The following is an 18,786-nucleotide window of genomic DNA, read 5'->3' on the forward strand; positions in this document are numbered from 1 at the left end:
GAAAAGAGTTGTATAGCCAAGCTTAATTTGTACATGGACAAGGCTGATCCAACAAGAGCAGTACTTTGAAAATGGAAACTGCCCACTGATTTGTTGATGATGGCCATTTGAAAGAATCTGCCAGACCATGAGGTGTCATAAAGGAGATGATTACATCATACAGCTCATGAGAGAAATTAATTATTTGTCCCACCCACCACTGATTGTCATATAATGAAGTTCCACACAACAAAGTGTTCTAAAACTATACTGAGGTCTCTATATATCACTCAAGTAACAGGCTGCATTTCATGTAGAACTATTCTTGCAATGTATATGCCACTCAAGGATAGAGCCCAGCAGTGACTTGACTGAATTCCTACCACTGGCTCCAATAGCAGACCTCTCTCTCTCTCTCTCTCTCAAAACAAAACAAAACAGAATTAGAATTCCCCTAATGTACATTCATTTAGAAGTAAGGGTTTTGTTTTGTTGTAACCTTGATATAGTCTGTACAAATCCTATATCAAGAGTTTCATGCTGGAGATTAAATCTTGTTGCAAGATGAGTACAGAGACCTCCTACCCCATCACATGTACTTTTTCCATGACCTGTTGCTGAAATTCTTCCCCCCCCCCCCCCCCCCCCCCCCCCCTCCTGTGTGTGTAGTGTTTTCGAAGCTCATAAAGCTGAAAGCAGTTTTTAAAATGAGGTGCTGCACCATCAGACACACACACACGTTTAATAAATGTGTGGCCTTTAGATGCTGTGTCATCAATTATCATGCTGACAGCATAGCATGAATATGTAATATCATGAATAAGATCATCACTGACAATAGCAAAACGGTGTGATGTTCTGAGGAGGTGAGCAAAACATGAATATTGACACTTGTAATGTGTGCCAGTGGTAACTTAGAACTTCGTTCTGAATAGCAACAGACCAGTTCTCAGCAAAGTCAAAATGAATAACTAATGTGTCAGTATTCTGCAAAGTGGCTGATTTTACTTTTGTTATTGCCTCTCTGAATTCTGCAGATGTGACGATGAGCTACTCCTTTTATGACCCAATGCCTAATTTCTATAACAAACTTCCTCAGGTCCACTGTCTTCTTCACCAACTCTTCTGCCTGACACAATGTGTAGGTTACGTCATTGTCATTATCCTGAAGGTGTAATGGTTCAGTGGTCACCCCTTCAGCAGCAGGACAGACTGCCCATTCCTGTGACCAACATTTATCTTGTGGCTGTTGGCATATACCCAAAAGCATCAGGTCCATCTCTACTTCTTCCCTGTGACATTACTTGAAGCAAATAAGTTTCAAATTAGTGCAGTAAATACATGTGCTTACTTCCTTCGCTGGCTGTCGTTTTACCCGTTTTGGTTGTGAGAGACCAATTTGTAAATTTCAGTTCTCCTTTTTCATAGGGTGATATGCTTTTCCTACTGATCTTCTCGTATATCTTTTTGTCTTCTTAACATTTCCACCATTTTCGTTAAAAGAGATAACATCAACCTGATTAGGACTTTGCCTACTGCAATCTTTGTCATCACTTAGGTAATATTCCAGAGCAACATTAAGCGTATCATCTTGCAGTGGATGGCCACAGTAGGAACCTCGGTATGCCTAACACCTTTTTCATTCGTTATTTTATGAGCTTTTGAAATTAAGTAGTGAGAGGAAGTGGATATGTATCTGTGAAGCCGCTGCTTGGAGTAGCTATCTACTATCAGTGTCAGTAATTGTACCTTCTGAGTATAGTAGGTATCTGCTTAGATAGCAGTGTTCATGTTTTGAAGCCACACAGCAAATTAGGTGCTCATGTTACTATCTTCAGCTTCTGCATCAAGTGCATCTACATTATACACTTCACAAAGTTTTGAAGATGTTGCTGTGTTTAAAGTCCTTCCAGTTTTCTTTGTACATATTGGTTTCTTCTTGTGCTTCTTATCGCGCCTGGGCATTTAAGGAGGGATATATTAGGGGCTACAACAGGAATGCTAACATTAAATGCATCAACAGCTTTATACCTGGGGAATATAAACATTTGCACTGGCTTCTTCAGTTTCACACTCCAGTGATGGTGATTGTTCAGGTGGGTCATTGCTAAATTTCTTGTTATAGCGAGTATAGCAATTCCTGCACAATGGATGTGATGGTAACACAGTCACTTGAGGTCTAAGATATTTCTGCAGTACTTCTATCAAATTTCCAACAATTCTTAAGTCATTCTCACTTTTCTTTAACACCACCTTCTTGTGCCTTTTTCAGAGGCAACACACCTCACCATTTCATACTGTGTCTGCTTATTGACATTGCATCTACCAAAAAGTTCGAACCAAACACAAAACTCGATGCTGAATGATTCATGTGCAGGTTCTCACTTGTTCATTACGAATATAAGAGATCTGGCAGCAGTGTTGCTGACATGCATATTTTACCCTAGAAATTCAGTGGTGTGGAATATCCAGAACATTAGAAATTTTTCAACCTTTTACACACAAAGATATTGCCCACTTTGGTTGCAGTAACTACTAACACATTAACCAGACAATATATTGTGCAATTTTCTTAAGTTTTTTGATGAACATACGAAGGGGGGAGCTTTAAAGTAAAAGAAAACATCTGCCAGGTATCCAGTACTTCTGGTTTATTAGTTCTATTTTTGTAATTCTCTACGGTTTTAAGAGTTATTTTCAAAATATTCAGTTTTCAAAGGACTGTGCCATTTACAAAAACCAAGGTAAAATGAAACTGTTTTATTTATTAACACACGTTACAGAGGTCTGACATGTATTTTTTCCAGAGAAATTCATGATCATGAGATGACATGCCCTATATGATTGAGATGAAATCTCCCAGTGTCAGTTTGTAATAGAAATGTTTGTGGACTAAACATTAAAAGGTTGCTGGTCTGTTATGCAGTCATTTTTTGCAATTGGTATATTTCCTTTAATTACATGTTAGCATACTTTAGTGTGTTTTTACATTTGAAATCAGATAGGTGTTATTATATCATTCTAAAATTTTTTTTTTTTTTTTTTTTTTTTTTTTTTTTTTTTTTTTTGGAGAAGTATGTCTATTCTCTAGTAGTGATTAATGCTAAGCTTATCTCCCACATTTTGTGTCTCAAACGTTCCACTGAACAGAGCCTACTCATATTATTTTGTACCTTACATTAATATTCATTTTGAGATGTGAACCCCCTTCATCACTTTCAACCATTCTGTTGCTGTTGCTGATTGTAGTAAAGTTTCCTTATGCAATGGTGGATACTGAATTCCAAGTACTGTGTTTCCTTACTTCTCTTCTTTCATCCAATGCACCAATTCCTCCCCCCCCCCCCCCCCCCCCCCCCCCTTGCAAAGGCTCAAGTTTCATTTCTATTTTCATACTTGGGTACGAAATTCACCCCCAGTGAATAAGTGTGTGTGTAGTAATAGTTATGCTAATAACGGAAGTTGTAATAGGAAAATAGGCAGAATTTGATGCAAGACATATATTGGTTAAACTCAAGTTTTTATACCATTATTAAAAATTAAGATTTGATCAAAACTTCGTTTTGCTGCTTTGTCATTTGTTGCTTTGTATCGTGAAATCATATTAATTTTATTTTCACCCAGTATTATAAACGAAGGACATTTAAAATGAATTAAAATTGTGCTGACAGTGCTGAATATCACCCTAATCGACCTCCCGGGACTAACAAAGGTACCTGTGGGAGATCAGCCAGCAGATATTGAGAATCAAATCAAAGACATGTTGCTGCAGTTCATCACAAAGGAGACTTGTTTGATCTTAGCAGTGACACCAGCAAACACTGATCTCGCAACTTCAGACGCTCTGCAAATAGCCAAGAGCGTTGACCCAGATGGTAAAAGTAGAAAGAAAGAAACCTATTGAACCAATAGTGGAATGAGGAATGGTATATCAGTATATATGCTCTGTTACTGATAGATGTTTGAGGCATAAGGAGAGCCCATTTGACTTAATTTTTACAACTGTAAAGGGAGTTAGCCTTTTGAGAGGAACATGCTGTTCTCTACTTTGCATAAAAATGTTATCGTTGTTGCTGCTATTTCAAAAGTTAAGTGTTCTTTGTATTTCTGGAAATTGCAGTCTGAATGTGTACTGCGTGCTGCTAAATACCTTATGCCAAAACAGCTATCAAATTTCATACTGCATGAATGCATGTTTGTTGTCAACTTTGTTTACAAACTGTTTTTGTAGTGTAACGCCTTGGGCTGTGTGCGTGCGCGTGCGCACACACACACACACACACACACACACACACACACACACACACACACACACACAATTTTAGTAAAAGTAGCTTCTCTTTGCACTGTAGTTGTAGATATAGTAGAGTTTTTGTTGCAGTTTTGAATCTGACTCTTATCGATCTACCGGGTATAACTAAGGTTCCAATTGGAGACCAGCCGCCTCAGATTGAACAGCAGATCAAGTCAATGATCATGACCTACATAACTCAAGACAATTGCTTGATTTTGGCTGTGACTCCAGCAAACTCTGATTTGGCAAACAGTGATGCTTTGAAAATGGCAAAAGATGTTGACCCAGCAGGTAACTTTTTCTTTGCCCGCCTGGAGTGGATTTGCAGAGGTGTGGAACAGTACTCCTGTGAAATAACTGTCTTGTGGCATATGAAGTACCTTATGAATGTGATGGATATTTGGTTTGTGTAAGCATTTGGTGATGGGAGGTGGCTAATTGATTGTGACAGCTTCAATATTTGCAAAGGCCTTCACAATTTTAGCTTCAACCAAAGAAAAAATAAATAGTTTTATTACTTTCTTCGATGGCCCAGGCAGTCTTCACAAGACACTGGAAAATGTGCCACTTGCTTGGCATGATTTGCTTTTTTATCTTACATTGCCGGGCTCACTTCAGAAATACACTTTTTACATCAGATTCATGAAATTCGTCTTTGTTAGTTTTTTGCTACTACCTACTTGCCGCTCTCCACCTGTTACCCTCATTTTCTCTTTCCTTTCCTTTTTTAAAAACTTTTCTCCGTCTTATTTTTAAGTAAAATGTAAATATCGTGTGACTAGGACCTCCTGTTGGGTAGTCCGTTCACCGGGTGTAAGTCTTTCAATTTGATGCCAATTCGGCGACTTGCACATCAGTGGGAATGAAATGGTGATGATTAGGACAACACAACATCCAGTCCCCTAAGCGGAGAAAATCTCCGACCCAGCTGGGAATTGAACCCAGGCCCTTAGGATTGACATTAGTCCCGCTGACCACTCGGCTACAGGGGGCGGACTTATTTTTAACTGAATATTCCAAGAAACAAGTGTGATGGAGCAAAGTGTGTTTCATTCCCAAAGCCATATGTAATTATATAGGAATAATACACACAATTATTTTTTTCATTAAATGAAGTAGGACTTATATTTAAACAGTGTATTTGGGGTGCATTGCATATTAATAAAGTAAAGATATATTACAGGATAGTGGGAGACCTTTAATTTGAGTGTCACAAGGATGTGAATACCCAGCAATAAAAAAGCAACACATCCACAGAATACCAAACAAACAGATAGTCACGACAATGCTAAATGTGGTTCCACATGTTGGTGGCACGCACTACAAAGGAAGAGTTTCATTTGAGAGTAGTGACTAATCTACTCTGGTGTGCTGCTGCCCACCTCTCCCTAAATAGAATCCAATTACAGATATACCATGTTAATGGGGTATGTCATACTTTGTGAACATTGACATAGATTAAGAGGTATTTCTTTAGGACTTTTCCAGAAGTCCGTATTCATATTACATAAAATGTCCTAATCTTATTTCCGAGATGATTTTAACACTCTCTGAAATTATTTGGATGTAGAAAAATTGCCTATATATCTTCCAACAATGATTTGTCATTGGGTTGCTGTTCCCAAAAACTAATGGCATTACAGCTCCTCAGTTTGTGGATTTTGTCCAACTGCAATACATAGCTTCAGAAGTCACATCATTTTCTTCCTGGACTATTATTTAATGTATTTATTTAGTCGATTTCAGCCATACAGACAATGAGGTATTCTGTCTTGGTATGCCTATGAAATATGTAAACACGATTGTACACACACACACACACACACACACACACACACACACACACAAAAAAAAACTTGGTAGTCAGTTTTTATCGGAGAGTGGCACCATACTCAACATCGCTATTATAAATAAAAACATTTAATAACAGTCCAGGTGGAGATGTCATTTCTGAAATAGTGCAAGACTATGGCCACAAGCAAACAGAAAATAATTTTGAAATGTTAGCAGCTGTCACATCATTAGTTTGAATATGTTGCTATCACTCTTGCCAGTTGCTGAAGTAGTTCAGACCTAACAAAATCTGCCTGTGGATTGTATGCAGGTACCAGTTTGCTGTTCACCCTGTGTGTGATTTTGGAATGGTTTGAAATTCGTGTAGGTAACAGCTACCATACATACACAGTTGATAAGCCTGATTAACAAAAGCTTGTGCACTTTACTAACACATTGTGATATTACCACTGCCTCCCAATTGTAAACATCATGGAAGATGTTTCATCTACCTGAGTCCATAGTTACAGTGGTAACAGTGTTGTGAATGGTGAAGTCAGAGGATAGCATATTGGAAACTGATGTAATATTTTACCACAAATGTGACGGTTTAAAGGAAAGCCAGAGTTGGTATGCAGATATATCCTAAGATGCCTGACCAATAAGCAGAACAATGGTGTATGCTTAGCTGTAGTGTGAATTGATGGCACTGTGTTTAGAGCTTTTGCTGTCAAAATTGTCTTTAGATATTTGTTTGAAATCCTGCAGATGAGTTATGCCTGTGGTGAAAGCACATAGAAATAACGACTGATCTATATTACAAATGCTAACCCAGTTGACAAGGCTTTCATCCTTCGGAATTCAATACATATGCATCTGGTCTATATTGTGTAATAAACTATAGTTTCTCATGATGGATTGGTGGAAAACAATGAATTACAACCACCAACATAACTGTGGTTGATAAAGCACTGGCTGTTAGGCAGACCTTGGGTTGATGTTCGGTATATTACAACCAATAAAGAAAACAAGTTGCATGTTTTACATCCTCCACCATTTTCTGCAGCTACAACTTGCACTATTACCTAAAGTATTAATTCAAAAATTGACTTCAACATTAATGTCGAAGAAGTGCTAGAACCAGTAACAGTAGTACGTCAAAAATGCAACAGCAGTAAGTGGCCACATACCCCAACAGTGGAAGAATAGTCATATTATTATCTGTAGTTAACTTGACTTCCCATGACACCACACTGGCAACCACTCCTTGAAGCAGATAAATGCTTTGTTGATTTAAATTTCTGTCACAGTTGTGTAATTTTGCTGATGATTAGTTTTGACGGTAGTCCTTCATTTTCAAACCACACCTGCACTAATAGTGCTTCTCAAAGTAAACTTCCACTTGACATACTTGGGTAATCTCCACACAGCACAGTCGTACACCAAATATTACATGCATGATTCATTCAACAGATAAAACTGGACTGAATGCACTCAGTGCAATTTCATCTGCTGAATGTATCACACATGTAATAAGATTTTCCCATATCTGTTGTGTGGACATTACCCAAGTATGTCATTGGAGTTTTTGCTTTGATAAGTAGTATTAGTGCAGGTGTGGTTTGAAAATGATGGCTTCATTCCAGACTTGTCACCAATATAAATTACATGGAACTGTGACAGAAATGTAAATAAGAGTTGTTAAATCTAAGTTTTTGGTCCTTCCTCAGCAAAACATTCAAACTGCATAAATATTTGCTTTTATCCAGCTCTGTAGTGCTCTTATAAATATTTGCTTTTATCCAGTTCTGTAGTGCTCTCTGTATTTCTGTACTGTACTTGTTGCATGCCAATTTTGTTGCCTTCCCTAATGCTCTGCTCTCCTTACCATTCACTTTTTTCCAGACAACCATACCTTATCAGTTTATATCATGGCAGCGAACATGTTATTACTTACATTAGCTGTCCACTACAAAGCTGTTATTGCTTGCATTTTTCCCCTTACTATTGTTCAGTTATTAATTGGTTGAGGTATTCAACTTGTTTCATAACTTTCACAGCATGTTTTTGTGTGTATCATTCACATTTATTGAAGTAAAATTTTACAGTTTGTTTGGCCTCAGCTTGTTTATTTTTATCTGTCTGTCTCTGCACTTTAAAATAATCTTACTTGCATGTTATTTCAGTTTATAATTTTCAGTATTATGTAAAATGCAGCCACTATGTTGTGCTCCAGTCAGTACATAGCAGGATTTTGTGCATTATGAATGTGCTTTATTAGGCACACTTTTTGCAAAAGCTTTGTCAGTGTTTAAATTGGCTGTTCAAGAGGAAGAGTGCATATTTGAGTGACTGTTTATTCCCATTAATTGCTTTGTTTTTAGGTAGAGGAGGTGGGGCACATAGGATTGGGAAGGGTGGAGTCGTTACTTTCTTTGCACTTAATGAGCAGACATAAACTAATGGCTTTATATAAAAAAAATGAATCTATGACTTTGGTGAAATGTTTGTAAAGCAAAGTAAAATGTTTTCCTACCCCAAATGAAGACCTTTGTAATTATGTGAAGACTTCAGTGTGGAAAAATCTTATTAGTTTTCGATGGGAAGAGAAGGGGACGAAGTGAGGTATTTTCTTATTGTAGATAAGTCATATATTTTCAGCACCCAAATGGCATGTGCCTATATAATTTTCTTTCATGAAAGTCAGTAAATTTAAATTAAAATTCAGCTTATAAATTTATTTAGGCAAATTAACTGACTGTAATAATTGGCATATGGCAGTCTTTTTTCCTAACTTTGCTTATGGGTAAATCTGTTCGTCAAAATAATTTAATGCATGAATTTTGCTCCCATATACAATAAATATATATTATTATGGCTTGTTAAGTAAAAAGTTTGCAATGTGTGTGTGCGCAGCTAATTTTGGCTTTGTATTAACATTTAAAAAATATATCTTATAATTAAATGTTTCCATGAGGCATTTAAGTCTCTTCATTATCTACGATAATGATCGAAGCAGAAGAAATGGAATTAAAATTTCTTCTGCTTTGATCATTATCATATATGAAGAATAATTTATTTTAAATTTTCCATTTGTTCTCTATTTTCAAAAACTGACTTGTAACAAGCAGGCATTTTGAATCAGTTTAGATGCAAATGAAATCTGTACTGTTTCTTGTTTTTCTGTATTGTAGGAAGAACTCTGGAAAGCAAAAATCACTTTGAATTCAAACTCTGGTCATTTGGATAAGAATTTGTAAGTGATGTAGAGTTACACAATATCTAAAAATATGTTGAAAGGCTGTTTCACAAGTTCTTGGGTAGAAGTGTATGTCCAGTGAGACAAGTTCATATGGAATGTACCATACCCAACAGTTCTCAAAACTCTTGAGAGGTGTTTGGGCATACTTTTGCACATAAGTTTTGGTTTTGTGTTAAATGTAGGCCATACCATATTGGTGGAAATAAATTGTTGCTTCAATTGTATGTACTGAATGAATAGAATTGCAAACAGTCAGATTTTATGAGAGTTGAGAGTGAAGTTGATCTGGGCAATAAATTTGAGCCCTTTCTGTTTCCTGTAGATAACTTGTTCATCTAGTATTGGTATAAAAGATGCTAGTCTCCATTTGCAACAGGCCTTTCAAGAACTGAGGATTAATGCAGTGAGATTAAAAATAAAGATGGTTAACATTACTTTCTGGAAACATGGTTTCAAAATTTATGATAGGGTGGAAGAAGGTAGAACAAGTGAATGGTTTTTGTCATCATAACCAGATTGTTGTTTTGTTTCACAATATAGTCCTTCAGTATGTTTCATGATGCGAAGTGATTAACTCTGTTGTACTGGTGGAAACCTAATGGTTATTCTCAGCTTTGATTCTGTTTGACATTAGCTAGAATTATTCCACTGCTATATGGCAGCATGGCTGGTTCCTCTTCAGCCCATTAACTGACTAAAATTCTTTTTGGCATATATCTATAATGGAAAAGAAATGAGTATTTGGGCTATTCTTCAGTAATTTCAGCAATAAAATTTGTCACATTGCCTGCCTCTTCCCAGAATTCAAACTTCTGTGATAAAACTTCTGAAACAGCTTCGATGTACTGGTAGTCATTCTTGCGTAAAATGAAAATATTATACGGTACCAGAAGTTCATGATACATTGAAAGTTTTTCACATTTCTTTATCCATTGGCTATTCTAGCAATATATTATTGGATTTCTAAAGTCCCTCCTTCCATTTTTTTTTACTTAATTTTCAATATATAGGCATCAGAACCATAGGTGTTATAACCAAACTGGACCTCATGGATGAAGGTACTGACGCACGAGATATTCTTGAAAACAAGCTACTCCCTCTCCGGAGAGGGTATATTGGGGTAGTTAATAGAAGTCAGAAGGATATTGAAGGAAAGAAGGATATTAAAGCTGCTTTGGCTGCCGAGAGGAAGTTTTTTCTCAGGTATGTGTTGTTGTGTTTTGAAGAATTGTATCAATTGACACATTGATATTGTGTGCTACTATTGATGACTGTGTAAACAAAACTCTATATCATTTCAGTCATCCATCTTATCGTCACATGGCAGATCGCCTTGGAACGCCGTATTTACAGAGAGTTCTAAATCAACAGTTAACCAATCATATTAGAGACACATTACCAAGTCTGAGGGACAAGCTTCAGGTGAGTGTCTGTGCAAGAAGTAAGACTGTTGTCTAGAAATAGTGTCCTTTCAGATAATTAGTTCATTGAACTATTACAAGGGGCAATCCACGTTCATAATAATAATAATAATAATAATAATAATAATAATAATATACAAAGTAGATCCTAAATTAAAACAGTTCCTAAACATAGTAATGAAAAATTGGAAAACCACACTTAATATCCAAACAAATTCAAATAATATTGCATCACAGCCAATACAGATTAGGCGTGGAATATACCAAGGAGACTCATTAAGTCCTTTCTGGTTCTGCCTTGCTCTAAACCCACTATCCAACGTGTTAAATAATACAAATTATGGATACAATATTACTGGAACATACCCACACAAAATCACACATTTGCTATACATGGATGATCTAAAACTACTGGCAGCAGCAAATCAACAAGTCGGCCAATTACTGAAGATAACAGAAGTATTCAGCAAAGATATAAATATGGCTTTTGGAACAGACAAACGTACGAAAAATAGCATAGTCAAGGGAAGACACACTAAACAAGAAGATTACAAATTGGATAACCACAGTGACTGCATAGAAGCGATGGAAAAATCAGATGCCTATAAATATCTACGATACAGACAAAAAATAGAAATAGATAATGCAAATATTAAAGAAGAACTAAAAGAAAAATATAGACAAAGACTAACAAAAATACTGAAAACAGAATTGACAGCAAGAAACAAGACAAAAGCTATAAATACTTATGCTATACCAATATTGACCTACTCATTTGGAGTATTGAAATGGAGTAACACAGACCTAGAAGCACTCAATACACTTACACAATCACAATGCCACAAATATAGAATACATCACATACATTCAGCAACAGAAGGATTCACATTAAGCAGAAAGGAAGGAGGAAGGGGATTTATAGACATAAAAAACCTACATTATGGACAGGTAGACAATTTAAGAAAATTCTTTATAGAGCGAGCAGAAACTAGCAAAATACGCAAAGCAGTCACTCATATAAATACATCTGCCACACCACTGCGATTTCATAACCACTTCTACAACCCTTTAGATCACATAACATCAACAGATACAAAGAAAGTAAATTGGAAAAAGAAAACACTACATGGCAAGCACCCGTATCATCTAACAGCCACACATCGATCAAGACGCATCCAACACTTGGCTAAGAAAAGGCAGTATAATATATAGTGAGACGGAAGGCTTCATGATTGCAATACAGGATCAAACAATAAACACCAGATATTACAGCAAGCATATTATTAAAGATCCCAATACCACAACAGATAAATGCAGACTTTGCAAACAACAAATAGAAACAGTAGATCACATCGCAAGCAGATGTACAATACTAGCAAATACAGAATACACCAGAAGACATGACAATGTAGCAAAAATAATACATCAACAACTTGCCATACAGCATAAACTAATAAAACAACACGTTCCCACATACAAGTATGCACCACAAAATGTACTGGAGAATGATGAATACAAATTATACTGGAACAGAACCATTATAACAGATAAAACAACACCACATAACAAACCTGACATCATACTCACCAATAAAAAGAAGAAATTAACACAACTAATAGAAATATCCATACCTAATACAACAAATATACAGAAGAAAACAGGAGAAAAAATTGAAAAATACATCCAACTGGCTGAGGAAGTCAAGGACATGTGGCATCAGGATAAAGTTGACGTTATACCAATTATACTTTCAACTTCAGGAGTCATACCACGCAATATCCACCAGTACATCAACACAATACAGCTACATCCAAACTTGTATATACAACTACAGAAATCTGTAATTATTGATACATGTTCAATTACCCAAAAGTTCCTAAATGCAATGTAACATATACCGTACAGTTAAAAGGAAGTCACGCTTGATCAAGGTTCGCATCACTTTCCATTTTTAACCAGACATAACGTCTGAGAAAAGGATAATAATAATAATAGTAAATACACTTTATTTCTGTCATGCATGGTGTGCTATCTGACACATCTTTACAGGAGCAAGTATTTAGTACTTTAATCTACTCATAGGTGGCAAGACATTAACTAGAAGTGTAATCACTGCACAGCATAGCCTGCTTTCCCAACTGTTGTCATTAGGTGAGCAGACAATATGGAGTGTGATCATCAAGGTCAGTGCAGGGCGATGTGGTTTCTGTGGAAGGAGTGTGTAAATGCTGCGGATATTCACAGGCAATTGGTGGCAGTGTGTGTGTGCACCATCACAAAAAACATGTACACATTTGGTTGGATTGCTTAATAAATGCCTGCACATTGATGAACAAAGGAACCAATTCTGGAAGGAAAGTGATTGTGGTAACACTAGTCAGCATTTAAAGTGTGGAAAAAAACGTATTCAGGAGAATAGATGCATCAGATTGTGGGACTGGAGGCAGCTACAGGATTTATCAGAAACACTCTGCATCACATAGTACATGTACACCTTAAACTTGGGAAAGTGTCCACCAGGTGGGTCCTCAAATCCCTGAATGCAGTGCAAACATAACAGCTCAAAATTGTCAGCCTTGATCTCCTTCAGTGCCACAGCCAGGATCCAAAAGATTTCATGCCCAAATTAGGGACTGGTTTTGAGATTTGGCTCCATCACAATGAGCCATAGATCACAGCCCAAATCAGTGCAATGGAAGCATACAAGCAGCCCACCTGTCTGAAATAGTTCTGTACAGTGCCTTCAGTGGGAAAAGACGTGGCCACAGTCTTTTGGGCCAAGGATGATTGGCTTGCTGGAACCAGATATCATCATTAAGTATGGTGTATGTGGAGACTCTGAATAGGTTGAAGTGTGCAATTCAAAAGAAACTGCCAAGAAAATGGGTGAACGGAGTGCTCTAGCAACACGACAATGCTTGTTCCCTTATGGGCTGGAGAACAATGGCTGAAATGAAATGAGGTTCCAAGTACTGCCATACCCACCATATTCTTCTGACTTGGCCCCTTCTGATTACCAACTACTTGAGGTTATGAAGAGACTTCTGCACGGACATCATTTCGCAGATGTCCAGGAACTGTGAGCAGCTGTCCTACGGTGGATTCAACAGACTACAAAAATGTGGTTTGAGGAGACTTTCCAGAAATTACCACATCAGAGTGCCACAAATGTGTGTGGCCTAATGGACGCTGTTAATAAGTGCACCTATCTACCAAGGTATAGAAGTTCCTACTGAGTGGAGGGGGGGGGGGGGGAGGGGGAGCTGATTCAGTATGGAAATGCCTGTTTATAATCTTGTACCTTCCTCCTAGGTGCATACACTACTGCTGTTTGACATGACATGATTGGAAGAACTATTTTCTTTTCGTGTTATGAAGCATCTCCTTGAAGTTATATGCTGCTTCTGGGATTACAGCATTACTACATAAATATAGTCATGTGCAGTGGGCTATTTTCCCCCTTGTCCAATACTGTTCACAGGTCCAAGAAAATGTAATTTTAATAATGAAATTTTAACATTCTTAACAAAATCAAATTATCTAGTACACAGATTATGCAAACCATTCTAGGCTATTGCTGGTAACTGTGGACATACTACAGTGCATTATACACAGAACCAGCACATCTGAGAGACAGTCTGAAATATTTGCCACCTAATGCCTTGTTTGCACTTCTCACTGCAGATACCTTCTTATCTGGAGTAATCTAGAGTGAAATTTAACCTCCCCCCTTTTTTCATTAAGTTATGAACAGTAGCAAGAGTATCTCACTCTGCAGATCAACTAATTGAAATGGCAGGCCTTTTGGAGCATATCAGTCAGTTGACTGAAACCATTGCTAAAAAATTCTTGCTATGTGTGTTGTTGCATTTTAGGTGGTATCTGGTTTGTCATTGTGGAAATATTCCAGGCCTTCTGTTTACTTTCATTCAATTTAGCCTCCTTTTTGTGGAACTTGATTCGTAAAGGTATCAACTGTCCAGATGATAAAGTTTATATGTACAGTCGTGGACAAAACGAGCGAGACCCCTCGCCTTTTTGTTATGCTGATCCGCACAGCTTTAACGTCTGCTACACAGCATAACAGGCAAGGCGATGAAGTGCTACCAACATACTATGCAAGTTCGCTCAGCTGATGTGCTGAGATAGCTAGCACTGGAGAAACTCGCACTTCGAAGACGCCACAGCGTCGCCTGCCACCACTTCATGGGAAACGAAATATCTCAAGTATAAGCCAATGTGTTGTATTCACATATCTGTGACTGTGACTTGGATCTAAGGTGTGGTTATTGATAGTACGTATGCTCAGATTGCGACTCTAACATCATGAATAAAGACAACGGGAAATGAATTAGGCATCTTCCTCATCTGTAAAATCAAATATATTTTAGTTATTCTTTCTTAAATGAACTGTGCAGAAAATCATTCACCAGAAGTGAATAACTTTTTAGTAACACCAGATGATATTAACAGCTTGTCGGCGCAGGTTAACCGTGCGCTCAACACCGTCATATTGCGGACCGCACGGCTCCTTGCGCCGTCAATTCGAATCCTTCCCCGGGCATGGATGTGTGTTAGGTTAGGTAGGTTTAAGTAGTTCTATATCTAGGGGTACTGATGACCTAAGCAGTTTGGTGGCATAGTTCTTAGAACCATTTTTTGACTTTTCGGGTAAATTTTCTTTACATAAATGGCCGTATGTTTAGATTGCGTTGACATAGCTCACTTTTTCTCACCACCCATACTCGAGGTAGACGGGTTTTAAGGTTTGGGTAGACAGATAGACCGTCAAGAAAGTGAGACTAGTAGTGTTCCATTTTTACCGATTTACGTGACAAAATCCTAACAACGAAAATAGCTACCACAGTTACTGAAGATGAGGGCCGCATAATAATTTCTCCTACTTATTATTCGAAATGTTCTAGTTGCAGTCGATACAGCAGCATATTAATTGTAGCTACGCTTTCGATCCAAATCACATTTACAGGAATACAAATAAAATCCGTTTTCGTATACAAGTGGTAATTCTGATCCCACTATTAATGCCACCACGTTTTAGATGTGCGAGCATTCCCATTGCTAGCTACCTTAAGGATCACTTCGGCTAATGAACGTTTTCTGGCTGTGGCTCGTCTAATGGAGATTTCGAAACATTGTAGTATACGTTTGGCAGCTACGTCACCGTTTATTTCCTGGTGTGGTGCAGAATTATCCTACTAAATTTACTCGCTAATAACAGTTTTTTGTTATTTCGATAAACATCCCGAATGAGTGTCACATAAGCTGTGATATAAAGGTAGACAATTTATGTTTTTTAGTCCAGAAAGCTCTATGTAACAGAAACTACAGATCATTTTGCCATTTTCATTGCAAAATTGCCGGCTTATTCATGTCTGGGGTAATAATAGAGGGCTGTTTGCCTGGGTTGTCTGCTAGTGTAGTGAAAGGTGTTTGCTACTGCAAGGGAGGTCTGGTTTGTTTTCGTTTCTAATCTCGATGGAAGCAGATAGACAATCTGTAAAGGAATTTTGAGAAATTCTCGGGCCTCAATACGTTTATTGCTACCTTTATTCTGTACCGGTGCCCTGTGGATGTCGATATGAAACTCTTGTAGAATTTCATACTTGTTACTGGCTGCTTTTTCCGCTTCTGTCAGTAATTGAATTGACTTAAGTGTGGCACTGAATGATTTTTAACTGAATTTCGTCATGAATCTTCACGCATTTCTAGATTTGCACACTTTCATGGTAGGTCAGCAACGGTAATCCAGTATGGCTGGTCTGAACGTTGACACAGACCATTTTGCGGCCGAATGCTCATAATATTTTGCTAATTCGTAACGATATGGGGTACTTTGTCTTACTGAAACAGTTACGTTATCTCAATAAGCTGAAATTTATTTTTATTAGTACAGTTCGTACTAATTAGCATTTCTTCTTTCATTTATATCTTATATTTAGGTGTTGTGGTCAACACACTAATCAGCATTAATATAGTCCTACACATGATTGAAAACAGTCTGACAAATTTCGGATAGTTTTTCAATTTCAAGCCTGTGCATAGTATGTTGGTAGCACTTCATCGCCTTGCCTGTTATGCTGTATAGCAGACTTTAAAGCTGTGCGGGTCAGCGTAACGAAAAGGCGAGGGGTCTCGCTCGTTTTGTCCACGACTGTACATGCTATCTTTCCTGTTTTAGGCCTCAGTTTTTCCAGTCACAAATATACGAGTAATATGGGTTACATACTGTCTTTTAAGACAGCTGCAAGATACTGCATATAACCCACATTAAAGTTAGATGTATTTAACTGCACATATTAGCACTTCTGCAGCCATAATGAGACTATACTTTGAATAGAATAACTTTGTGGTTGGCTTTACAGTGCACTGAGTGGCAGGTGCCTGCCTGATGCAGTCACAGTTGTTGTTTTCAGCACCACATGCTAGCTGTGTTGCTTGTTTTGTATTGGCAGAGCCTTACCAAGTGTGGCTGGCTGCACACTGGCAAGACTGCAACCCCTGCCCCCTCTGCATCACTGCAATCTGAAATCACAAAGTTATTTTATTTGAGATAGTCATGTATGCAAATGCTGTAATGCTGTGCAACTACATTGCTGTTGTGTAACATAGTGCATATCTTTCAAATTAAATGATAAAATTATTTCTGTGGTGCCCCTTTCATGGAGTGTTTGATGTACTGCTTCACTTAGTCAGCTAAGTAATTATCATGTCATGCTGCTGCAATTTACAGATGTATTGAAGCACATAAGTAAAGGCAAGTAAAATATGTTTCAGAAACAACTGTTGACCTTGGAAAAAGATGTGGAACAGTATAAACATTTTCGCCCAGATGATCCTGCGATTAAGACTAAAGCAATGCTTCAGTGAGTACTTGTTGTTGTTGTTGTTGTTGTTATCATTATCATCATCATCATCATTACCATTTGCTTTTAAAACAGATACCATTAAATTCTTGATTAGAAAGTTAACAGTGTGTTGCATTTGCCAAGAATTTGCAGAAGAAATATTTGTAGCATCTGTTTCTGGTGAAATTTGCAAACTACTTCCCCACCCCCCACTCTCCTCCTCCTTGAAATGATTAAACATACAAATTTAAAAGGCTGTCACACTACTTGCCTTAATGCTTTGAAATAACTTTGTGATGATTGGAGAACATTATGGCTGGAATGTTTACTTTTGCAAAAATTTCAACAGTTTTTTTCTGAAATAGCCTTTGCTTGTTTTCTTCTTTTGGCTCTTTTTAAGTTTCCAACTTTTTCTGTTGAGAAGCAGCAGCATTTTCCTGTCAGTGAACAGATTGCTTCTTTGATTCAAGGTGTGTCTCAACATTATTTTTCTTTTCCCTTCCAATCCAATAATTACAACCTCTGAAGAATATTAATTTTGACCTTTCGTGGGTATTCATAGCTGTGCAACCTTCCCTTGACAACACTACAAATAGAACCAACAAGGTGTTTGGCACAAAGCTGAACCAAAAATAGCTATTAGCTCACAAGGGGAAGCTTTTGGCACAATCAAAATACGTTGAAAGGTTTTGTTTTGTAGTCTGTATAGTGTAGAATCTGGACACTATAAATTGCCAGTCTGCCACAGGCATATATCAACTAAAATTTTGACTACCAGAGGGCAGAGGAGAGGAGTGGGTGGTGTGGGGAAACCAGCCCTGCCTCCTCCGTGTGGGAAAGCAGCCCACATCGGTGTTCTGCATTTCTGCAAAAGCAGAACTGACATAATGGTTACAGGGATCGCCAATCCCTTTTTGTGTTATGAGGGTCATGATTGATCCCCGTGATGGACCAGGAGTCAACTTTGTCACTCCTTCAGTATAAGAGAAGAAAACTATGACCAGCACAAAACATTTGGTAATGGCTACTGAGCAATTACTTGCTGAGGTCGGCAGTGTTGTAAATGAGGTAGTTCAGGCCCAATCACTGCCTTTATTTGACCAAAGTTCAAAACACCTACTGCCTAAATTAGCCATGCTAAAATGTCCACATTGTACTTACATTTCAACTTTGGCTAGCCGACAAACGTAC

At 37.6% G+C, this 18,786-nt stretch overlaps 1 protein-coding gene across 4 annotated transcripts in view; it reads left to right on the plus strand.

Annotated features, from left to right (window-relative positions):
• The window catches only part of LOC126470319 (dynamin), a 110,093-nt gene that overhangs the window by 7,207 nt on the left and 84,100 nt on the right, over positions 1 to 18,786 (plus strand). For 2 of the 4 annotated variants that reach the window (XM_050098096.1, XM_050098098.1), the window contains exons 4-7: positions 3,651 to 3,854; positions 10,319 to 10,511; positions 10,610 to 10,730; positions 17,525 to 17,613. In XM_050098096.1, the coding sequence (XP_049954053.1) occupies positions 3,651 to 3,854; positions 10,319 to 10,511; positions 10,610 to 10,730; positions 17,525 to 17,613 (607 nt within the window). Of the gene's footprint in view, positions 1 to 3,650; positions 3,855 to 4,360; positions 4,565 to 10,318; positions 10,512 to 10,609; positions 10,731 to 17,524; positions 17,614 to 18,786 lie in introns of all 4 variants that reach the window. The other 2 variants (XM_050098099.1, XM_050098097.1) reach the window with 1 other exon arrangement.

This window comes from Schistocerca serialis, chromosome 3 (assembly GCF_023864345.2).
Source record: "Schistocerca serialis cubense isolate TAMUIC-IGC-003099 chromosome 3, iqSchSeri2.2, whole genome shotgun sequence".
In the NCBI taxonomy this organism is placed as follows: domain Eukaryota; kingdom Metazoa; phylum Arthropoda; class Insecta; order Orthoptera; family Acrididae; genus Schistocerca; species Schistocerca serialis.